The sequence below is a fragment of the Amblyomma maculatum genome, chromosome 3, assembly GCF_055883805.1.
Source record: "Amblyomma maculatum isolate TAMU_Amacu chromosome 3, ASM5588380v1, whole genome shotgun sequence".
Lineage (NCBI taxonomy): Eukaryota > Metazoa > Arthropoda > Arachnida > Ixodida > Ixodidae > Amblyomma > Amblyomma maculatum.
This window is the reverse complement of record NC_139346.1, coordinates 48,048,209-48,068,992: the sequence shown is the minus strand read 5'-3', so window position 1 is coordinate 48,068,992 and position 20,784 is coordinate 48,048,209. Positions and strand designations below refer to the sequence as shown.

The 20,784-nt window shown below is 48.8% G+C and overlaps 1 protein-coding gene across 1 annotated transcript in view; it reads right to left on the bottom strand.

Annotated features, from left to right (window-relative positions):
• LOC146194711 (uncharacterized) overlaps positions 1–20,784 on the bottom strand; it is a 166,978-nt gene that overhangs the window by 20,296 nt on the left and 125,898 nt on the right. The window contains exon 7 of the mRNA XM_084596102.1: positions 17,021–17,074. Within this exon, the coding sequence (XP_084452228.1) occupies positions 17,021–17,074 (54 nt within the window). The remainder of the gene's footprint in view (positions 1–17,020; positions 17,075–20,784) is intronic.

Below are 20,784 nucleotides of genomic sequence, written 5' to 3'. Positions count from 1 at the left end.
CCGCGCAGTTCGCCGCTACGTGGCTGCCTGTGACCGCTGTTAACGCCCGAAAAAGCCATCACTTTTACCAACTGGACTTCTGCAACCGACGACATCCCCATAGACCCATTTTCTCGAGTGGGTCTGGATCCTTCAGGGCCTTTTCCACTGTCCGCATCGGGCAACAAATCGGTTGCGGTGGCCATTGATTACACCACACGCTACGCGGTCACACGATCAATACCAACCAGTTCTGCTACTGATGTCGCTGCTTTCTTCCTCAACGACGTTATACTTGTCCATGGAGCACCCCGCCAACTGCTCACCGACCGTGGCCGTTGCTTTCTTGCGCGTATAGTCAACGAAACCCTACGGTTGTGCAACGTTCGTCAGTCTTTCACAACTGCCTACCATCCACAGACGAACGGGCTTACCTAACGCCTTAACCAGACATTGAATGACATGCTGTCAATGTACGTTTCTGATGATCACCGCGACTGGAACATAACGCTGCCGTTTGTGACATTTTCATACAATTCTTCGCGTCACTATACTACCGGCTACTCCCTTTCTATCTTCTATACGGCCGTGAACCACTGCTTCCCTTTGACAGCCTGCATCCTTCTGTCGCCATTGGCAGCTCATGTGCTCGTGACGCCATATCCCGAGCTAATGCTACCCGCGTTGTTGCTCGCAGCCGACTCGCAGCCTCCCAGCACTCCCAGAAACGTCGCTATGATTTCTGCCATCGCAACATCCATTATTCTTGCGGGTCTCTCGTGCTGCTTTGGACTCCAGCTCACCGCGTTGGCCTCTCGGAAAAGCTTTTTCCCTATTATAGAGGACCGTACCGTATTTTACGGCAAGGTGCTCCAGTCACATACGAAATTGCGCCCTTGCATCCCACACGCCATACCTCTACACCAAACAGCAAAACGGTCCATGTTGCACGCCTAAAGCCGTACTACATGGACTCTGGTTTGGACGCTAGTACGCACGGGGACGGTGCTTTCCAGCCGGAGGGGTAGTGTTACGTTAGGGTATGCATGCGCATATATGGACATAAGAAAGAAAAAGAAGAATCTCGGTAGGTTTGGCGGAGACGACGACGACGTTCGAGCAGTGTCGGCTGGTGCCTACAGGAAAGGCCTGTTGTGTGAAAGCCTTGTCTCCCTCCTCCGCTCTCCGCAACCTCAAGCTGAACTACCCCCCGTAACAATATTCATATTTGATGTGAAGTTTTATTGACGAGGGGAAGAACTGCAGACACCCCGGTACACAATGAGGAGATAGGGAGTTATTTCCGCGCGTTACTTTACACTTCGGCCTAATTTCTTCAATGCAAGTGTTAAATGCAATTTTAAATGTCTGTAAAATAGTTACGTTAATACGTTGTTATTTAAGCCGTACATCTCCTTAAGTGTCTCTTTAATAAGAGGCACTTATGATGACATGTTTCGACTCATAAACCCCAATGGCATCATACACAATAGTGTTGTGAAAAGAAAGAACTACGTGTGGAACACTTCAGTCAGTTCAACTGCCATCGCTGCATGTTTTTGACCTGAATGTCTACGGGCTCATTTCACCGCTGCTCTCCCCACTTCAAAACGTTTAAATAAACTCCCATCCTATATTTGGTGCAGTAGTTTGCAAAAAGCATCCCTCCTGGATCTCCGCAGCTGCACTCTCCTGACATCCACGATGCCTGAGGACGTTAAAAACGAAGTCGTGGAGAAGGGCCTGGCTATCATCAGTGGGGGTTCTCATCGCCAACGGGACACAGCTATCGTCAGCAGGACCGAAGGCCGTGATGTAGAGGATTGGTTCACCTCCTAAGAACAGGTGAACCTCTACAAGTCGGACGACGACACAAAGCTCAACCACATCATTTTTTTATCGTACCTGCGTGGCTAAAGTGTGAAATGATAAGAGGGAGACCCTGAGTTGGAGCACCTTACAGATGGCTTTTTCAGACGTGTTTCATCATGTGAACGTCAGGACAACGCACTGAACAGCGCTTGCGTGAACGGTAGCAGCAGATGGCCGAACGCTTTACGGGCTACAAAAAAATGTCTACTTATGCAAGCAGGGGAACTCCCATGTTGGAAGCTGACAAGATAAAATACATCTTTTAAGGCATAGATGACGCGTTTCAGATGTTTTTGTAACAACGTTATTTGGCTCAGCGCATAATGGAATATGTAAAAATGGTTAAGGGGGTGTTAAATGAAATTAAAAGATTGACTGTTGTAATAAAGTTCAGGAGCTAACGATGATAAGGCCCTTGAGTCCAAGCAATGTACGAAGATGGGTTGCTCGGCGAAATGAGCACTGCCGTTAGGTGCCGAAATTTCGCCGGCTTCAGTGCCGGGCAAACCCACAAGTGGGGAATATCTGCCTCATTATTTTATGATTTGCAGACAGGATATCCTGGACATTGATATAGATTTAGGTATTGAGGTAAAGTTCGTATTACAGCAGGTGTGAGGGCAACTCCGACCCGGTTCCTCCATAGCGCAACCTCTTCAGCGCGGGTAAGACCGCTGTGGAGGGTTTCTGCACACAGGGGAACAAGAGCACGTGTGCGGCACCGGAGGTGCCTCTTGTGAGAATCAGGGGGGCATCATCCATACTGAGGAAGAGTGTCTTTGACGAGAGTACTGTCGCCTGGCGGGTATAGAAGCAGTAGAAGTTTCCGAACTGAGTAGGTCACTTAGGAGCCACTCAATTTGAACGGTTTGCGAGATGCAAGCCGCAGGACGATGTATCCTCTAGAAGATTTCTGGGATGTGACTGACGCGTCCGAGGAAACGTGTTGCTCGAAGGGTGTCGGTGTGGATGACAATTTAGATTTTAGGTAGAAAGGGTATGACGAATAGAGCCCGACGCGCGTCTTGGACTGCAACCAGCTCAGCACAGAAAGAAGGAGGAGGTTCTGCAAATTGATATCTGGATGTCATATGGAGCGTCGGTTTACAAGAACAATGAATTGCAGCGGTCGTTTCACATCCATCTACATATATAATTATCGAGCCTTGGGGCAGCTTGGTACCTTGTTCTACACTTTCACGAAGGGATGATGCCGCATAAGTTGTGGTTGGTCGATGCAAGTGAGCAGGTTTGGTTTCGCTCAGATGGTCAAAATTACATTGAGGAAAAATGGCGATGGCGGCGACAATATGATCTGCGATTTAGCATAGGCTCGGAGTGGTCGCGATGTCTGCAAAAGGTTCGCCTTAAGATTAAGAGCATCACTGCGTTACTGTACCAGTTCAACTAGTTTGTTGAACTCACTGTTCTCTTCTAGTGCCCCAACCGGTGTGATGCGGGTGAGCCAAGTGATGGCTCTCAAAGCCTCTCTATTTACTGCTTTTAAACAATCTCATTGAGCTCTTGTCAAGTGCTAAAACGATTCTTGATAACTGAGGCGTGGCAGCAGAACAGCTGTCACCGAATTTCGTGCGACGTTTAGGAGCATTACGTCTCATCAGGGCCAAGGTCTGCATCGCATGCTTTTTAGCCTGAGAAAGCCAGGCGGCTTTCCAGTTCAAGACTCATGGATCGAAAACTCCAAAATTTTTAATGGCGGACTTTCGTGCAGGGGGATTCCGGAAATGGCAGATGGATTGGCGCCGCAGCGAGTTCACGGCGACCCAGCCGTTGGCGACCAACGTGAACATAGTTTTACTTGTACGCCACTTCGTAACATCCGCATAAAACAAAAAGTTGACTTTAGGGATATTATGTAAGCGACTTGCACGGAAAATGAAGGCAATTGTAAAAAGCGTTGGCGACAGTACCCAGCCCTAGGGTACCCCGCGAATAGGGATGAATGATCAGATGGAATCGCCATCAGGCCGTATTGCAAATCTTCTGTTTTCAAGGAAGGATTTCACGAAACAGCGTGCCCTAAGCGAGGATGCAGTACGCCAATTTAGTTAAAATCGCGGCATAGCTAACGTTATCATAAGCATTTTAGACATCCATCGCGAGAATGGCACGTACATTGCGGCTGCGGGTTGACTACAGAACGTTTGAGACATCAAAACAGCCAGCCCACCTTCAGTGCCTATAGATGGACGGAAGCCAATTTGTGCGGGATAGGAGAAATCGTGGGGCTTCAACCAGTAGTACAACTGTGTGGCTAATATTTTTCTGTCAGCTTGCACAGTGTTGACGTTAGAGAAATAGGCCGAAAGTTGCCGAGGTCCGTCGGTGGCTTCCCTTGTTTCGAAACTGGGATCCCAATGGCTGATTCCCAGGTCTCGTGTACAGAGAGAAGTTAGAGAATATAGAAAACGAAGAAGAGACCACACAACACAGGCGCTGAGTTGCGACTGATCTAAGTCAGGTGCTAGTCAGCGCCTGTGTTGTGTGGTCTAGTGTTCGTTTTCACGCTGTTTTTCATTAGCTTCTATTATGCACCAACTATCCCGCCAATATGCTCTCTCGGGTGTAGAGCCGTCTAGGCATACCTTGTTAATGGTCTCCAGGAGTTCAGGGAGTACGGCGTTACTCAGGTTCTTGTACACTTCGTATGGAATTGCATCCGAACCAAGTGATGTCTTCTGTTTAGCCTCATCTATTGCCGCAAGCAACTAAGGCATGGGGAAAGGACTGACCGTCGGTGTCATCTGCTTTTGGCAGTCTATTTGTGTGCTAAGTTCCTACAACGTTAGGAATTGTAGTTGATGGAGGAAATGCTTCAACTTTGGAAAAAACCTTCCGCGCACCTTCTCTGGCAAACTCGGCCGGATACAAGTTAGCTTCGAAGCATACGGTAGTCGCTGCTTTGGGGCGACGGCGACCTTTTTTCATTGCCCGCAATGTTCGCCAGAGAAGTGCCTGTAATGGATTCGTATTAAACTGCCCGCATCAAAGTATGCCACTGCCGTCGTGCTAGCTTCAATTCATACTTGCGATCATTAGCTGTAATAGGGCTCACCCTTTTAAGTGCCTGAGCTGATGTATGATCTCGTGACGCTGCCAGCTCGCATTGTCGGCGAGCAGCCCACAAATTGAGCAGATCGATGTCAGGAACTTAGCCCTGTCTAACGCGCATTGCATGCGTTCAACAAGCAATGGTGACGACTCTGCTTATAGGTCTTGCAGAATAGTGCGGAAACTGAGAGTTGACCACCGTGTATTTACAGCGTGGCCGGCGGTCTCGTGATAGGTAAACACCGATGATGGTTGGGTGGTGGTCTCTCTCCTAGCAATCAGGTTCATTGCGCTACGAGGGAGTGCCATGGTCAAACCACCACGTCAGAGCCGGAGCATATGTGGCAGTGCAGCTGTAGCAAACTATCCACATTGCTGGTTGTTCTGAAGAGTAAATAATGCATCCGCAGATGCGTCCCGCACACGCTTACCACGAGGGCTTGAAGTGGGATTCTCCCAATCTTGGTGTGGAGCAATGAAAGTGCCTCCGACTAGAATCGGGCAACTGGTGTATTTCCTACGCACAGTCAGCGGCCAGCCCAGATTAATACTTGAGGAAGAGCCTACTGTTGGTCTAACGTATAAAGACATTACCGCAACAGTTGCCTTTTGCAGTTTAAGAGCAATTGCAACAATCTCGTGATATGAGTTGTAACAGTTTTTCAGAAAGGGGCATACGGGAGGGAGACGGGTCTCAACATATAGCGCCGCCTTTTCTGGAGAGAAGCAATGTGCACACGACAGTCAATCGTCAATGGGGGCGCGTAAACACAAAAGCCTGCAATTGTTGACGAGACGTTGGTCTCTTGAAGTAACAGGGCCCACCTGAAGCTTGTGCAATGGGAGGCGGGTGTCGAGCTCCCCCACTTTAGTGGAGAGGCCTCTGCAGTTCCATTGGAGCAAAACAGAAAAGCTTGCAAAAGCGACCTTTCGTGAGAGTCCAGATTTCAGATGCTGTAAGCACATGACGCGCGCACCTTTGTAGGTCTCCACACTTTGCTAGAGCTTCGAGGAGTTGCGCAAGCAAAGGGCGCTAACTCGTCAACGCCCAACAAAAGTGGAATAGCTTCCCGAAGTGATGCCGGCAACCGACGACTCCTCCTTGCAGGTAAAAGGTTTCTTTCATGAAGAGATGGCGCTTCAGTTTTCACTTCTCCGTAGTCTCCATGATCAGCCACTGCATTTTGCCCCATGTTCTCCTTCAGACGCTTCAAGAGTAGGTTGCTGAGGCAGTTCCGTCCCCCCATCCGACGTCGCCTGTCGTCGTTCAGCAGAATTACGCTGACATGGTCAGAAGACCTATCGCTTTTGCACCGAATTACAGCGAAATCGTTGCACTACCTCGGCAACTACTTCCCTGCGATATCAGCGCCTCTACAAACGCTGGCATCATCATATTGCCGCGAAACCTTCAAAACAGTATTTGTTGTTTTTCGGTGATCCGCGAAAAGTTTCTGACAAATCGTCGATAATAAGCGCACAGCCCAAGGAATCGGCGCACAGCTTTCTTGTCGACAGGCGGTGGGAATTGTGCGATTGCAGCTGTTTTCTCCGGGTCTGGGCGAATACCGTTTTTGTTAACGATGTGACCTAGGAACCGGAGTTCTTCGTAGGCGAAGTGACACTTCTCTGCTTTTAGCGTTAGTCCTGATGACTTGATGGCTTCCAGCACTGTCTGTAGTCGTTTTAGGTGGTCTTCAAAGTTTGACGAGAAGACAACAACGTCGTCCAAATATACCAAACAAATTTGCCACTTCAAGCCTGCCAGGACTGTGCCCATTACTCGTTGAAACGTGGCTGGTGCGGAGCAGAGGCCAAATGGCATCACCTTGAACTCATAAAGGCCGTCCGGTGTGATGAATGCGGTCTTCTCACGATCTCTGTCGTCGACCTCAATTTGCCAATATCCGCTCTTCAGGTCCATCGATGAGAAGTACCTTGCACTGCAGAGCCGGTCGAGAGTGTCGTCGATGCGGGGAAGCGGGTAGACATCCTTCTTGGTTGTGCTATTCAAGCGGCGGTAATGAACGTAGAAGCGAAGTGTGCTGTCTTTCTTCTTGACCAAAACGACTGGTGCCGCCCAGGGGCTGTTCGAGGGCTGGATTACGTCATCACGCAGAATTTCCTCAACTTGATCGCGAATGGCCTGGCGTTCTCGCAGCGATACACGATAAGGGCTTTGGCGCAGAGGTCGGGCGTGTTCGTCCGTTATAATGCGGTGCTTGGCCAGTGGTGTTTGTCGTACCTTCGATGATGACGAGAAGCACTCCCCTTAGCTTCGAAGAAGACTGAGAATCTGGTCTTTCCTGCTGTGGGTCAATGCCGGGTTGATGTCAAATTTGGGCTGACGGAATTGGTCCGGTGCGTCTTCCAGCGTTTGGTCGTGGAGGGCGAATACATCTTTGAGGTCGGCTAATTCGTCGAGAAAAGCGATCGTCGTGCCCTTGTTGAGATGCCGGTATTCTTTGGTGAAGTTTGTTAGCAGCACCTGAGCTTGACCTCTCCGGAATTTCGCGATGCCTCTTGCGATGTCGACACCTCGTTCTAAGAGCAATTGGATATTTCCTTCGACGATGCCTTCAGCGGTTTTGAAGTTTGCGCTACATACGCAGACTGCGATGCTTGATCGGGGCGGGACGGTCAATTCTTCATCGAGGACGTTTAGAGCGATGTGTTGCATCGACGTCGTGGTAGCAGTAATGGCTTTTTCTGCAGAGAGCTTGATGAGCTTGGATCGCAGGTCGATGATAGCCCTATGTTCATTTAGGAAGTCGATGCCTAAAATCACGTCGCGGGAGCACTGCTGCAAGACCACAAAGCTGGTGGGGTAAGTACGCCCATTTATGGTTATTCTTGCAGTGCATCGTCCTGATGGAGTAATCAGATTGCCACCTGCGGTGCGAATCAGCGTGCCATCCCAAGCGGTGGTAACGTCTGAGCTGAGAGGCTAACGGTCCACTAATGACTGAATAGTCAGCTCCGGTGTCTACTAGGGCAGTGACTCTGCGACCGTCGATATCAACTTCAAGGTCACTTCTCGCGTCCTCGCATAGCACGTGGGCCTAAGTGTCCGATCTCGGCTCCGTCGTTTCTTCAGGTCATGGCCGGGGCATACCGTAGTTACTGCGCTGGGCGGCGTTGTCTGCTTGCAGTATGGTCGTGATGTCGTCGATGACGTCGTGTGGAGCGGCGGTGAAATGGCTGCGTCGTCGTTAGTGGTCGTCGGCGGCGGAGGATGTTCGTCTTTTCGCCGTTGAGCAACCTCACCTCCAAAGGTTGCTGCATTTAGTTTCCCCTACGGGGGCTAGGAGACCGTCCTTGCACGTAACTGCGGCCCGGCGACGCAAATCGGGCATTGTACGGCGATGGGGAGCGTGACAGACGCCTTGGCGACGAGTGCTCTCCGCTGCGCAGGAAGTCGTTGATTTCCTGTGGTCGCTCGCCAGGACGGGGTCGTGGGGCGTCGACAGCGAAACCACGGAGGCCGACCCGCCTGTACGGGAAGTAACGGAGGATGTGTCCTACCTCACCACAATGGAAGCAGAGCGGTCGGTTGTTTGCTGTCCTCCAGGCGTCGCACTTTCTGGTGCTTGGGGGTCGTTGGTAGGCTTGGCGGGCGGGGGCCAAGGGGCGGCTTTCGGGAACAGGACGGTTGCGGCGAGGGCTCGGAAAGTCATCACGTCGGGGCGGAGGGCGACGTAATGCACCAGCGTAGTTCATCGCTGTTGCCTCGTGTGCTGGAACAGTCGCAGCCGTCGCTTGAGGAATGCCCAGCGCCTGCTGGACTTCTTCACGGATGACGTCCGCGAGCGTCGCCACCTGTGGTTGTTGCGATGATGGCATCAGTCGGCGGAGCTCTTCTCGCACGATCTCTCGGATGAGGTCCCGAAGGTTCTCTCCGCTTGTGGATGCGTTGGGGTAGTGGTATGAGCAGTCCGGCTGAAGCGGTCGCTCGTAGTGGCGCATCCGTGTTTCCAACGTCTTCTCGATAGTAGACGCCTCCGTTTCAAATTCCGCCACGGTTTTTGGCGGATTTCGGACAAGGCTTGCAAAAAGCGATTCTTTGACACCTCGCATTAAAAATTTGACCCTCTCTCCTTCGGTCATGTTAGGGTCGGCGCGGCGAAAGAGGCGCTTCATCTCCTCAACGTATGCCAGGACAGGTTCGTCAGTAAGTTGAAGTCTTGACTGAAGGAGGGCCTTGGCTCTTTCCTTTCGGACGACGCTTGAAAAGGCAGTAAGAAACGCTTCCTTGAAAGTCTCCCAATCATTCATAGTTGCTTCATGATTTTCGAACCAAACTCGGGCATGTCCTTGCAGAACAAAGTAAACTTGCCTAAGTTTCGCGGCGTCGTTCCAGCCGTTGAAATCAGCCACACGGTCGAAAAGGTCCATCCAATCTCCCGCATCTTCATCCGGTAGTCCATGGAAGCAGGGGGGCTCACGGGGTTGGACGAAAACAACCGGTGCTGTAGGCTGGGCCATTGTCAGCGTCGATGTCTTCCGAGATCGAATGGGGCCAGGCAGCAGACCGTGTTCGGGTTGTAGGCCTTGAAGTCGGCGGCTGGCTCGGTGACCTGTAGGCTGGTCTTCCAGGGCGACAGGAATACGGTTTGGGTCTTCGATTGAAGGATCAAAGGCAGCACCTCCACCACATGTCACGTAGTGGTGACGAGGTCGACGACACAAATGAAGAGGGTCGATGATTGCACTAAAGAAACCTTTATTTGGGCTGACTTGCGCCCGCAAAAGAACTAAGCAACTCGGCGGCGGCGATAGCAACAAACGCGCTCGTCGGTCGTCGAACAAAGAATGCTCGTCACACTCGGCAACGCTCAATTTAAAGGCTGCACAGAACAATCTAGATAACGTCGCAAACAGCTACCAGCACGGGCTGGAACATTGTGGAAAGACACCCGAGTGGCCGGAACCTTCGAGACAGATCTCGGTGCATCTTGCGCTACAACAAAACTGATAAAGGTGTGACTCGCGACATCGAGCAGTAACAAACAAAGATTACGGAACTGATACGCGGTCCGGAATCAGAGTGATAAGCCTGTATGCCGGCGGCTGTTAATAAAACAACAAATACTGTTTTGAAGGTTTCGCGGCAATATTATCGGCCGACTCCACGAATTGGTCGTTACCCTTCCACCAGATTTCTCATGAAGAAAACTAGATTCCGGAGTTCCTTAGCTAACAACTGCTTCCCCGTCGATCTTTCAAAAATTTTATGGTTTACCTGTCCACATTATAGATGCTTCGGTCTAAAGCATTTCTGTCCTAGCTCTTATTGACACCGGTTCCGCGATGTCACTACTGGACGATACTTATTGTCACTCACTAAAGAGAATAAACAGGCCAATTCTAGGACTTTCTCTGTGCACGGCCATCGCTAAGCACACTACGACGTTAACAGCATACACTGCACTAGTCACAATCCCGGACGCATTGTAAGCCATCGAGTTTGTCGTGCTACCGTCTTGCTATATGCAGTCATTTGACGCTTGGATTACCATCTCACGTCACACTGCTATCATTGGTTTTGCTCGCGTTGAATTGGGGTTCTCGACTTTGCTCAATACCTTGGCAGCGCTACCTTGTCAAATTCTTGCACTAAAGCTCTCGTCGCAGAATTCATCTACCTTCCTCTTTACTCCTCTGTGCTTGTTCGTGTCGCTTGTGACTGTTAGCAATCACTCTGTTCTCTTCACACCAGGCGAAGGCCTTTCGTTGTTCTTCACCGAGCACATCATTTTCACTGGCCTTTGGATGTTATGGCTGTCTAACCTGTTTAGCGCCCCTACTGCTTTACGCCATGGAGAATCCCTAGGCAGACTCCGGGCTATCGTATTCCTCCTGATGTCTAAGGAGCCTGACGGCGCAGCCGCTTCCGTCATGACTGCGCTCAGCCTCCTTCATACGTGCCCGCTCCCGCCTCTATAGACCTCTCCCTCCCTCCCATGAACGCCGATCTCCCTTCGCCACAGCGCACATTACTTCTGAACCAGCTCTAGCAGTTTCGCTCCTCCCTCGACTCTCATAAATGTTCACTTGGCCGAACTACTACTGTCACTCATCGCATCAACACCGGCAGGTACGTACCACAGCGACAGCACCCCTATCGTGTGTCTGCAATCGAACGGCAGGCTATTGAACAGAAGGTCGAACTAATGCTCCAGAACGGCGTGAGTCAGCCATCAAGCAGCCCTGGGGCATCGTCTTCTGAGCTCGTAAAAAATATAGATGACTGTATCCGTTTCTGTGTCGATTCTGACTTCTATTAAAGTTCTACGGAACTTCCGCAGGCTGCGCTCTTACTTTCGTGGTTTTGTTAAAAATCTTGCTTACTTTACAGAGCTTCTGTCCGCAGTTGCGACCTTTCGCTGTGGTCACCAATGTGCGACAAGGCCTTCAATAATTTGCGCCGCATCCGCGACCTTTCGCTGTGGTCGCCAACGTGCGACGATGACTTCAATAATTTGTGCCGCATCGCTAACTTTCCCTGTGGTCGCCAAAGTGCGATGCCTTGAATACTTTGCGCCGCATCTTCACAGCACAGCTCGACCTGAGTCACTTCGACTCAAGAGCATTTACCAAGGTCCGTATAAACGTCAATGTTGATCTTGGCGCCGTGCTCGCTAAGCGCAAAGCAGGCTATGCTGAATACACACTCGTCTATGCTAGCGTGTATGCTCACGAAGGCCGAATCCAAATACTCGGTTGCCAGAAAAGATTCTGAGCAGTTGCTTGGGCTCTTACTAAATTTCTTCCTTAACTCTACGGCTGCTGTTTTGAGGTAGTGACGGACCACCATGCACTTTCTTGGCTTTTGCACACTAATAGACTTGCCCAGAAGACTGGCAAATTGGGCTCTTCGCCTCCAGGAACATGATGCCGCGTTATTCATCGCGCCAGCCGCAAGACTCAGATGTCGATGCCCTATTCGCTGCCCCTTTCCAGATGAGGACATGAGCTTTTCCCCTTCCGTTGATTCCCAGACATCGCTTCACAACAACGGCATGTCGTTAGCGCAGCGGAAAGGTCAATGGAACACTTCGCTTCTCGATTTCCTCTAATCCTACGGCTGCTTCTCCATCGCGTGCTCTCTACTGCAATGCATCCCACTTCACCATTCCTGATAACATCATCTGCTGTCGAAACTACAGCGCACGTCACAGCACGTGGTTGCTCGTTATTTCCCGGCAGCTAACTTGGCAAAGCTATGACTATTACCACATTTACCCATATTCAAGTCACAGTGAGCGTCTTCAGGACATATACTCATGTCATGATGCGATACTACGGTCGGGGCACGTGCACCTTCGTGCTTATGTACGTTCACCCATGCCTCACCTGTTCTGCTGAAGAATTGCTGCCGTTACCCTGGCCCCCACACCCTTTCGACCGCGTCGGCATTGATTTGCACGGACAGCTTCTATATATTGCAGCCGGCTACCACTGCATTATCGTAGCGGCTGATCATCTGACGAGGTATGCAGAGACAACCGTCTTTCCATCTGCCACAGCATCAGAAGTAGCTTGCTTCAATTTCCAGCGATTTCTTCGTCACGGTGCACCTCTAGACCTGGTCAGTGACAGAAGGCATGTTTTATTGGGCGGTGCTGGGAAAGCCCTGTCACCAAGTGCAACATTATTCATTGGACCACCTCCGCCTATTATCTTCAGATTAATGGCCTAAATGAGAACTTTAACCGGGACCTCGTCTTCCCGTATGGCATTTAGGCTGGAAATACCGCAACGCAGTCTTCTATTTGTTTCTATCCTTTTTTCTCATCTAGGGCAGTCACTTTTCTGCTGGAAACAACAGCCTCTTCCTCAACCTGCCATATTCGACTATACTGCTTCTCAAGCCGCCCAACATGCGGAAGAGTGTCGACAAGTCTCCCGCGCACTTACGGCTAACAAAAAGTGCCACAATAAATCTCATCATGACAAATAATGCTAGACACCGGACTTCTCGTCTGGCGCTCTTGTGTGGCTGTGGGTATACCTACAGTACTCCTGGACTGGCCTGTATATTTCTTGCCAAATATCATGGTCCATATGGTGTTCTGGGCGGACCTTACCTGTAATTATGTTATGGAACCTCTTATACCGTCTCATGATCTCCGCCGGCTCGGACGCGAGAGTGCTCAGGTCCATCGCCTCAAACCTTTTCAGACCCTGCCATCTCTGGTATGCCGTAGGTCACCCGGATGATGACTCCTCCTCGTGAAAACAAAGAAAAAAAAACCAATTGCGAAAACAAAGAAGTGCGTGTGGAATATTTAGATCAGTGGCACTGCTATCACTGCACATGTTCGACTTGACTGGCAATGCGCTATGTTCGGTTCTGCTTTTTTCAGTTCCAGTACCTTTAAATATACCCCCATCCTACGAAGTCATGGGGAGAGTCCGTGCGGTCGATGCTCCAAATATAGCATGCATCATTTATGGGATTTCATTGGTACAGCTTGCCTGCACTTGGAAATATCAAGAAGACCAACTTAGAAATTCTACAGAGCATTCAAGCTCAAACTCTGTGAATCTGCCTAGGATTGCCGATATGTACCTATATAGCTGCTGCCACTTTAATTGCAGAGGAGCATCCCACATCTACCTACCTAACAGTTGACATCCTAAAGGCACATTTCAAACACATCTCTCGAGTTTCTTGTCATTATTTGGTAGTCTTCCTATTACCAGGCCACCCTACATCGTTTACAGAGACCGTTGATGCGCATCGCGCTATATAGCCGTCCCACTTTACACCCAAATCTAGACCGTCCTCTCCACTGTGGAGCCTGCATCAACCACACGTGCCGCTTTCAATACCCGGCATCAGGAAGAAAGTCGAGCTATCGATGACAGAACTGAAACAAATCACTTTTGAATACTTCCATGAGTACCATGCAAATCGTTTGTACGTCTACACCGATGGTTGAGTGAATGCCGTGAGTTCTTCAGGCTCCATGGTCATACCCTCAATTAATACAGAAATAAAAGTTAGGACTATTAACCAGACTTCTTCAACAGCTGCAGAGCTAACAGCTCTTCGTGTCGCAATTAGGCATATTAGTCAGCAGAGCTCCTAGCAGTGGTCTATTTTCAAAGATTCAAAGGCAGCCCTGCAAGCCTTAAAAGCGGCTCTTCGCCGTGGAGCCCATGAACAACTCGTTGCGGAAATACGACAAATTCATCACTGTGCAATTAATGGAGGATATCGCATCATCTTCCAATGGCTTCCAGGACACAGCGGCATAACGGGCAATCTTCGGGCGAACGAGGTCGCACGAACGGCCCACCAAGACGGCGATTGTGTGTTGATTCCCTTTTCCAGGGCAGACGCAGCGGGCAGGCTTCGCGTACTTGCGCGAGTACACACACTGCTTGTGGAATTCTGGCCAGTTTATGAACTGCCGCTTAAAATCCCTGAATCCTGGCCTGAAGCTCCGCCTTCCACCTGGCCTACCCCGACGCGATGAAACTTTACTGTGCCGCCTGTGGGTTGGCGTAGCATTCACAAACTCGTATTCGTTTATGATAGGCATGGCAAACAGCCCTGCATGTACAAGCTGTGGATGCGACGAGTCCATAGGCCATATTCTTTCTGAATGCCCAATATACAGTGCGGAGAGGCAGTACGCTGGAGCACCTAGATGGACGCCCATTGACTGAAATTAAGATTTGAGGTACCTGGCTGCGGCAATCGTCTGCGGTGAAGGCCTCTCAGGCACTGCTACGCTTTATGAAAAGCGCAGGCCTAATCGAAGGACTATGAGTTTGCTATAATATGACTTTGACGTGATGTCATGTGGCATGTCTGTTATGTGACTGTACTAACTTCAACTATCCCTCTCTCACAACTTTTATATCCACTCATCCCCTTACCCCAGTGCAGGATAGCAAACCGGTTTTTTTACTGGTTAACCTCCCTGCCTTTCCTCCTCATCTTCCTCCTTCTCCCATCCTAATGTATTTAAGCCTCACAAAGTGTATGGCCCACACTGGCATGAAATCTAAACGCCGTTTGGGTCTTGTTTTCATCACATTGACATCAAGTATGTTATGTATTCCCTCACGTCCGCGTATATATTTGTCCCAACAGCTCTACATGCTCCTTCTCGCTGAGTCGATTGGTGTTCATGATGTTTACCACTCAGTGTAACCTGTGGATCTATCTCAGCGAATTCGGCTTATTTCTTCACTCCACCGAGTGTTGATTATAGCTCCTGTCCTAAATAAGGTTTGGCTTTGCTCACATATATTTACACAGTACCAGCTGTAGCTGTCAACAGGCGCTCAGCTTACCACGACTCTCGGCGATGCCGCGGGACGAGCTGATCTCACAGATACAAGTGCGCACCTGTCAAGCAGACATGCCTGTCTTCTTGTGATGACACACACCCTTACTAATATTGAAATCATTTTCGTGTCACGTAGAAACATATCAAGGGAAACATCTCGGTCAATCAGAAAATCACCTGGGATGTCTGTAATTGTTGCAGAACTTTAAGCTTAACACCCACAACCTAGTGATAGATTTACAGAGGTTTAACCTCTAGCACGACATAACTGCCGCTGCTACAGCAGCTTGTTGGCAAGCCCTTCAAGACCTCGTAATAGCTTCCCCACTGCATGAAACAGCTACTAGACATACCCTTGAGAGATGGGAAAATTCTTTCTATTTCATGCCCATACACCACAACTTTCAGAATGATATTACCAAGACAAGAAGTAATATACGACACATGACGTAAACAAATTCTCCAAGACAGAGAAGCCTTCTTGTAGAATACACTGTACAACTCGAGGACATCACAATAGAAACCGTGACAATCTTAGTCAATATGGTGACAGGACTGACGTTTGAAATTTACGTCACAAACACGGATGAGGCAGTGCATTCGCAAGCCGCAACACATACCGGTACCATATACCTTTTCTGTAAAATCTAAACCAAAGCCAGGCACCAGACCTGACAAAAGACGTTTTATGGGCATCTGGTCACTAAAATTGTAGGAAAATCAGCATGTATACGCCAGACTCCAGGAAATTATATCCCTGCAATACTTCATCATTCAAATCACACTAAATCCCCAACCTTGCACTACATATTGTGACATACTTGAACATGTTCGTTTAGGGTGAAGAACACTCCTGGAATTAAATTATTCAGTAGATAAGTCACAACGGTGTTAGTGCAGAAGTTCACAGAGTCCTTCTTACCTCCTCCGAGTTTGACTACATGAAGTTAAATCCTATCACGTATGAGCGCAAAAAAATATCTTGCTTTAAAAAGCCGCATTTGTCACATCGTACGGAATGACGAAGGCATCCAAACATACCCCCAGATTGGGCCATAAGTGGGAAGAGATTGGACCATAAGTTGGAAGCTTTGGAGTCTCAGAAGCAAAGCTCTAACCGTGACGTTAAAGCTTAGCTTAGCTCATCCCTGTCCCTGTCTTTAGTCCTAATGTCTTTCAGCTGATCAAATATTTTAAACTACAACTGCTACTACTGGTTTGAACCGGTACTTGTCTTGTGTAATAAAAAGGTATCGACTTGAAATTGCGCACATTACCTGGCTGTCATTTATTTCTAGAGCTGATTTTATTTATGGATTTTGACCTCCTAAAGTGACTAAGGTTATAAGAGACGCCATAGTGGCGGGTTTAAGAAACTTCTTCCACTTGGGGACTAAATCACTAAACAGGCTACGGCGAATGGAGCTGATCTAGTACCAAGAGTGCCTACATAGAACAATTTCGCTTGAGACAACATACCTGATCCTTTGGCGCTCTGCGTAAAACAGAGCCGAAGCAGGCATATTTCTGCCTAGAGTGCCCTAAATTCTGAAAGCAGAAACTCAGGACCGGCTATTTAGGTCATTTGTCACTCGAATTCCAACTGACAGCATGTTAAAAATTTTCCCATACCATTTCAAAGAGCCCCAAAACAAGGGTTGAGAGCGATTCTCAGTTCGCAAGGCGATATTCTCAGCTTACGAAATAAGGCTTCCCGTCAGGCGTTTTTCAGTGCTCTTTCATACTGTATTGCCATTTTTTCTCTCGTTGTACACTTGATCGCTTACCGTTTGTTACCCGAGACGCTTTGTCGGTGGTTCGTTCAAAAGTCCCATTGTCGACTGCAAAGAAAGGTAAGCATGAATGTTTGCGCTTGCATATCGGAGAAATAGAAGGCTTTTGGCGTGTAAAATACTTTAGGAAAACAACAGAAATTAAACATGGCCGAGAATAGTTCGATGAAGACAATAGTTAAACGTTCTTTCGGTTGGTATCTTCGTTCGTCCGGAAACCATTAAGCAGGTACCTTACGATTACTAATCGCATTTTTATAATGCGTAGTATCAAGGGCTTTTAGGTATCTTTAGAAAGAACTGTCGATCGGGCAAAAAACAAACATGTGTATTTGGAGCTTCTCTGTTCTTGTTTTTTTAATTTTCTGCACATTTATGAGAGCTTGTGTTCTCTACCTGTGTGCTTTGGGTGCCTTGCGCGCCCTAAGACTGACGTTGAATAGTCCCTCCTAATTTCAGTGATTCACATAAAGCCATTCGCAGTTTTTTTGTTACTGACAACTTCGTAAAATAATAAAGTGAGAAATTTTCTGCTTAAATTGCCATATGGATTCTACAAGCAGATAAACGCGAACTTTGATGGAGTTAATCAAGCAAAATAAAACCGAAGCTTCATTTTATTTGCACCGAAGAAGTTGTGAGCTATTAGATATTGTTAATAATAAGATAATGAGCATTTGTTAGCGAATCGTTCAGCTTTTCCGTTATATACAGAGGCGCATTCCTGGCTTTTCGGCTGACTTGTTTACGAACGCAACGTCGAAGATATTGCTGCTTTTCTCCCACCTCTCAAAGGTATTCTATCGTTACTGCCGTGTGGGCTCACTTGTCTCCAAAATACACCGGCACAGGCCAGCGGATGCCTTCGGGAAGGATATTTACGGGCACCATAGTCGGCGTATGTGCGTGCGCATATCCGCGAAGTGTTTGCGGAATTGGAGTTCCCGAATATAAGAGTGCGCAACAAGTATGCAAAAATAAAATACTGTAGACAAATAAAGAGCACTGCAGAATCTGCATTGGAGTAATGCCAAAGCATGGATGCTGCTGTTGTTGCTTTTGGTTACTTAATTCACTTCTTGTTTACCCATTTTAGTCTTTGGTACCTACAAATTGCGCGCCAATCCCTTCCTATGCCCTTTTTTGGCTCTACACTCAGTTGCGTGACGTCACTTCCTTGACGTCACCCTAATTGACTGCTTTCATTAACTACTTTACTCTTTGGTACTTCGAACTTGCGCGCCAATCACTTCCTGTGCTCTTTTTTGGCTTGACTTCAGGTTGCGTGACGTCACATCCTGGACGCTACCTTAGTTGACTGATTTATTAACTATTTCAGTATTTGATACATTCAAATATGGCACCAAGCCATTAGCTAATGAGACCATTTTATCCTTTACTTTTACATTTTTGCCTGCAATTATTTACCTCATAACCTATTGGCCTAAATTTTTTAGGACACAATATTTGGTCACCCTCTATCGATTGACACCACTTATTAGCCTCTACAACTTCTCAATTTTCACAACCGCTGCGGACAACTCTTACATTGCTTGCCTGTAATTAATTACGTAACTAACTTATTGGCCTAAATATTTTCTCAGCATAAACATTACCTCATTCTCTATCGATTGACACCACTCAATAAACTCTACCGTTTCTGAAATACTCGCAACTGCTTTGGACACGATTTTGCAAACGCGGTCTGCGGACAGAAATGTGTGAACATAGCGAAGTAATGCTTTTGCATTAAGAATGAAAATGCACAACATCAGAAAATTTCAAACTATCATTTATTTGGTTTGTACCCATTCACACAACAGTTGTCATCAGATACAGGAGACTGATGCAGTGACTGCTAAAAACTTTGCGGTGGCTTAGCTTGGTTAAGCCTGGATATCCGAAATGAAAAGCTTCGGCGATGCCATGGATTAGTTTGTGGTTCCTTGGCGTAGTTGTGGCTTACATTGTAGTTCACAGTGGCACCTTATAGATATTACATGGTTTATCATTATGGTCAAACATTTATTACCGCCGTACATCACATAAGATTGAACTTTATTCTGACTCGACATCATCATCACGCTAACGCTTCTGTATAGACATAAACACAGCCCGATGAAAGCGCGCGGCTCCGGCTAAAGGTCAACCGGCGGAGTCGCAGCGGCGGCTCCGACCACCTGCGCCTCTCCTGCGAAGTCACGTGATTTGCGTGTGAGCAGGGGTGGCTTTTGTTGCGAAAGCAATACTACCATACTACGCCAGGTCTAACTGCTCGTCGCTGTGTGCCGTGTCCGGGTCCGTGTTCATGACCGTGGTCCCCTGGCAGGAGCTGCTAACTTGGGTCTCTCGTTTCACATGGGATAGTTGTCAGACTCAGCCTGCCAGGACCCTTGCATTCATGTTACCCCTATAGGCTACTAAGGCACATTCATACAGCTGGGTAAAGGTGGGTTTTAATTGCCACCTAGCGTTGCCAGGTGGCGCATGACTGAGGTGTGAAAGGAGGACGAAGTTGAAGAGGACAACAAAGTGTCGCTTGCACGTTTGCGTCTGTGCTGCTGTGTTGTTGTATCTGGGCTACCCCCTGCTATCATTGGTATCCTTAGTCACCGTGTACGTGACATGCTGGTGGAGCTACTGGGTAAAACGATCGCCTATGCAAGAATCTCCATCTACAAGACGTCGCGCCAGCCCTGTACCATTGGACACCCCCGTGCATCGCTTTAGTCGACGGCTCCAGGGACTGTCTCCGGAGTTTCAGCCATCACCCGCCGCCATGACATCTAGTGCTCCTGCTCAGCAGGTAACGGGCGTCGCACCGGCCTGTAACTACACCTTGCAGGCCCCTCGGGTACCGAAGTCTTTCCATGGGGACCTTTTTGAGGACGTGGAGGACTGGTTCCTTCAGTTTGAACGTGTCGCTGCATTCAACCAGTGGGACGATGCTGTAAGGAACGTCTACTTCAGCCTTGAGGACGGCGCCCGTATCTGGTTCGAGAACCGAGAGCAAGTATTAACTTCGTGGCGGGAATTCCGTCGTCAACTGCTCGAGGCTTACACTAGAGCAGATTGTCGCGAGCATGCAGAACGTGCCATTCACTCTCCCATCCAAAGGCCGAATGAGAGTGTCCAAGCGTAAGTAGAGGACATGACGCGCCTCTTCAGGAGAGCCGATCCCTCCATGTCCGAGGACAAAACGGTCAGGCACTTGATGCAGGGTTTGAAAGAGCAGTTGTTCGCAGGCCTTGTGCGAAACCCACCGTCAACTGTAAACGGATTCCTTGCGGAGGCCACCACAATGAAAAAGGTGCTGCACCAACGTGCCGTGGCTTATGACCTACCTTTTCATACAAGCACAATCGCGGAATCATTTGCATCTTCACAGTGGCATCCCGATGCATTGCGCGAACTGATTCGCAGCGTCGTGCGCGAAGAACTAAGCAAGTTCTGGAGCCCTCTGCAGCAATCGCCAACTTCCGTTTCTGCTATAGTGCGGGAGGAGGTGCGGCAGACACTCAAGAACCCTCTTTCGCCGGTAGTTCCGAGCCCGCCATTGCTGTCGGGGACCGACAATCGTCCCACATATGCGGAAGTTCTGCAGAGTCAGGCTCCCCCTTCACCACCGCCCATTCTCGCGTCACCTACAGTTCCGCTGCCCTCGGTGCAGCCAGTGCAGAACTTCGACAATCGTCCGCTGCCCCGACGCAAAGCCGACATTTGGCGCATGCCTGACCGCCGTCCGCTTTGCTTCCTCT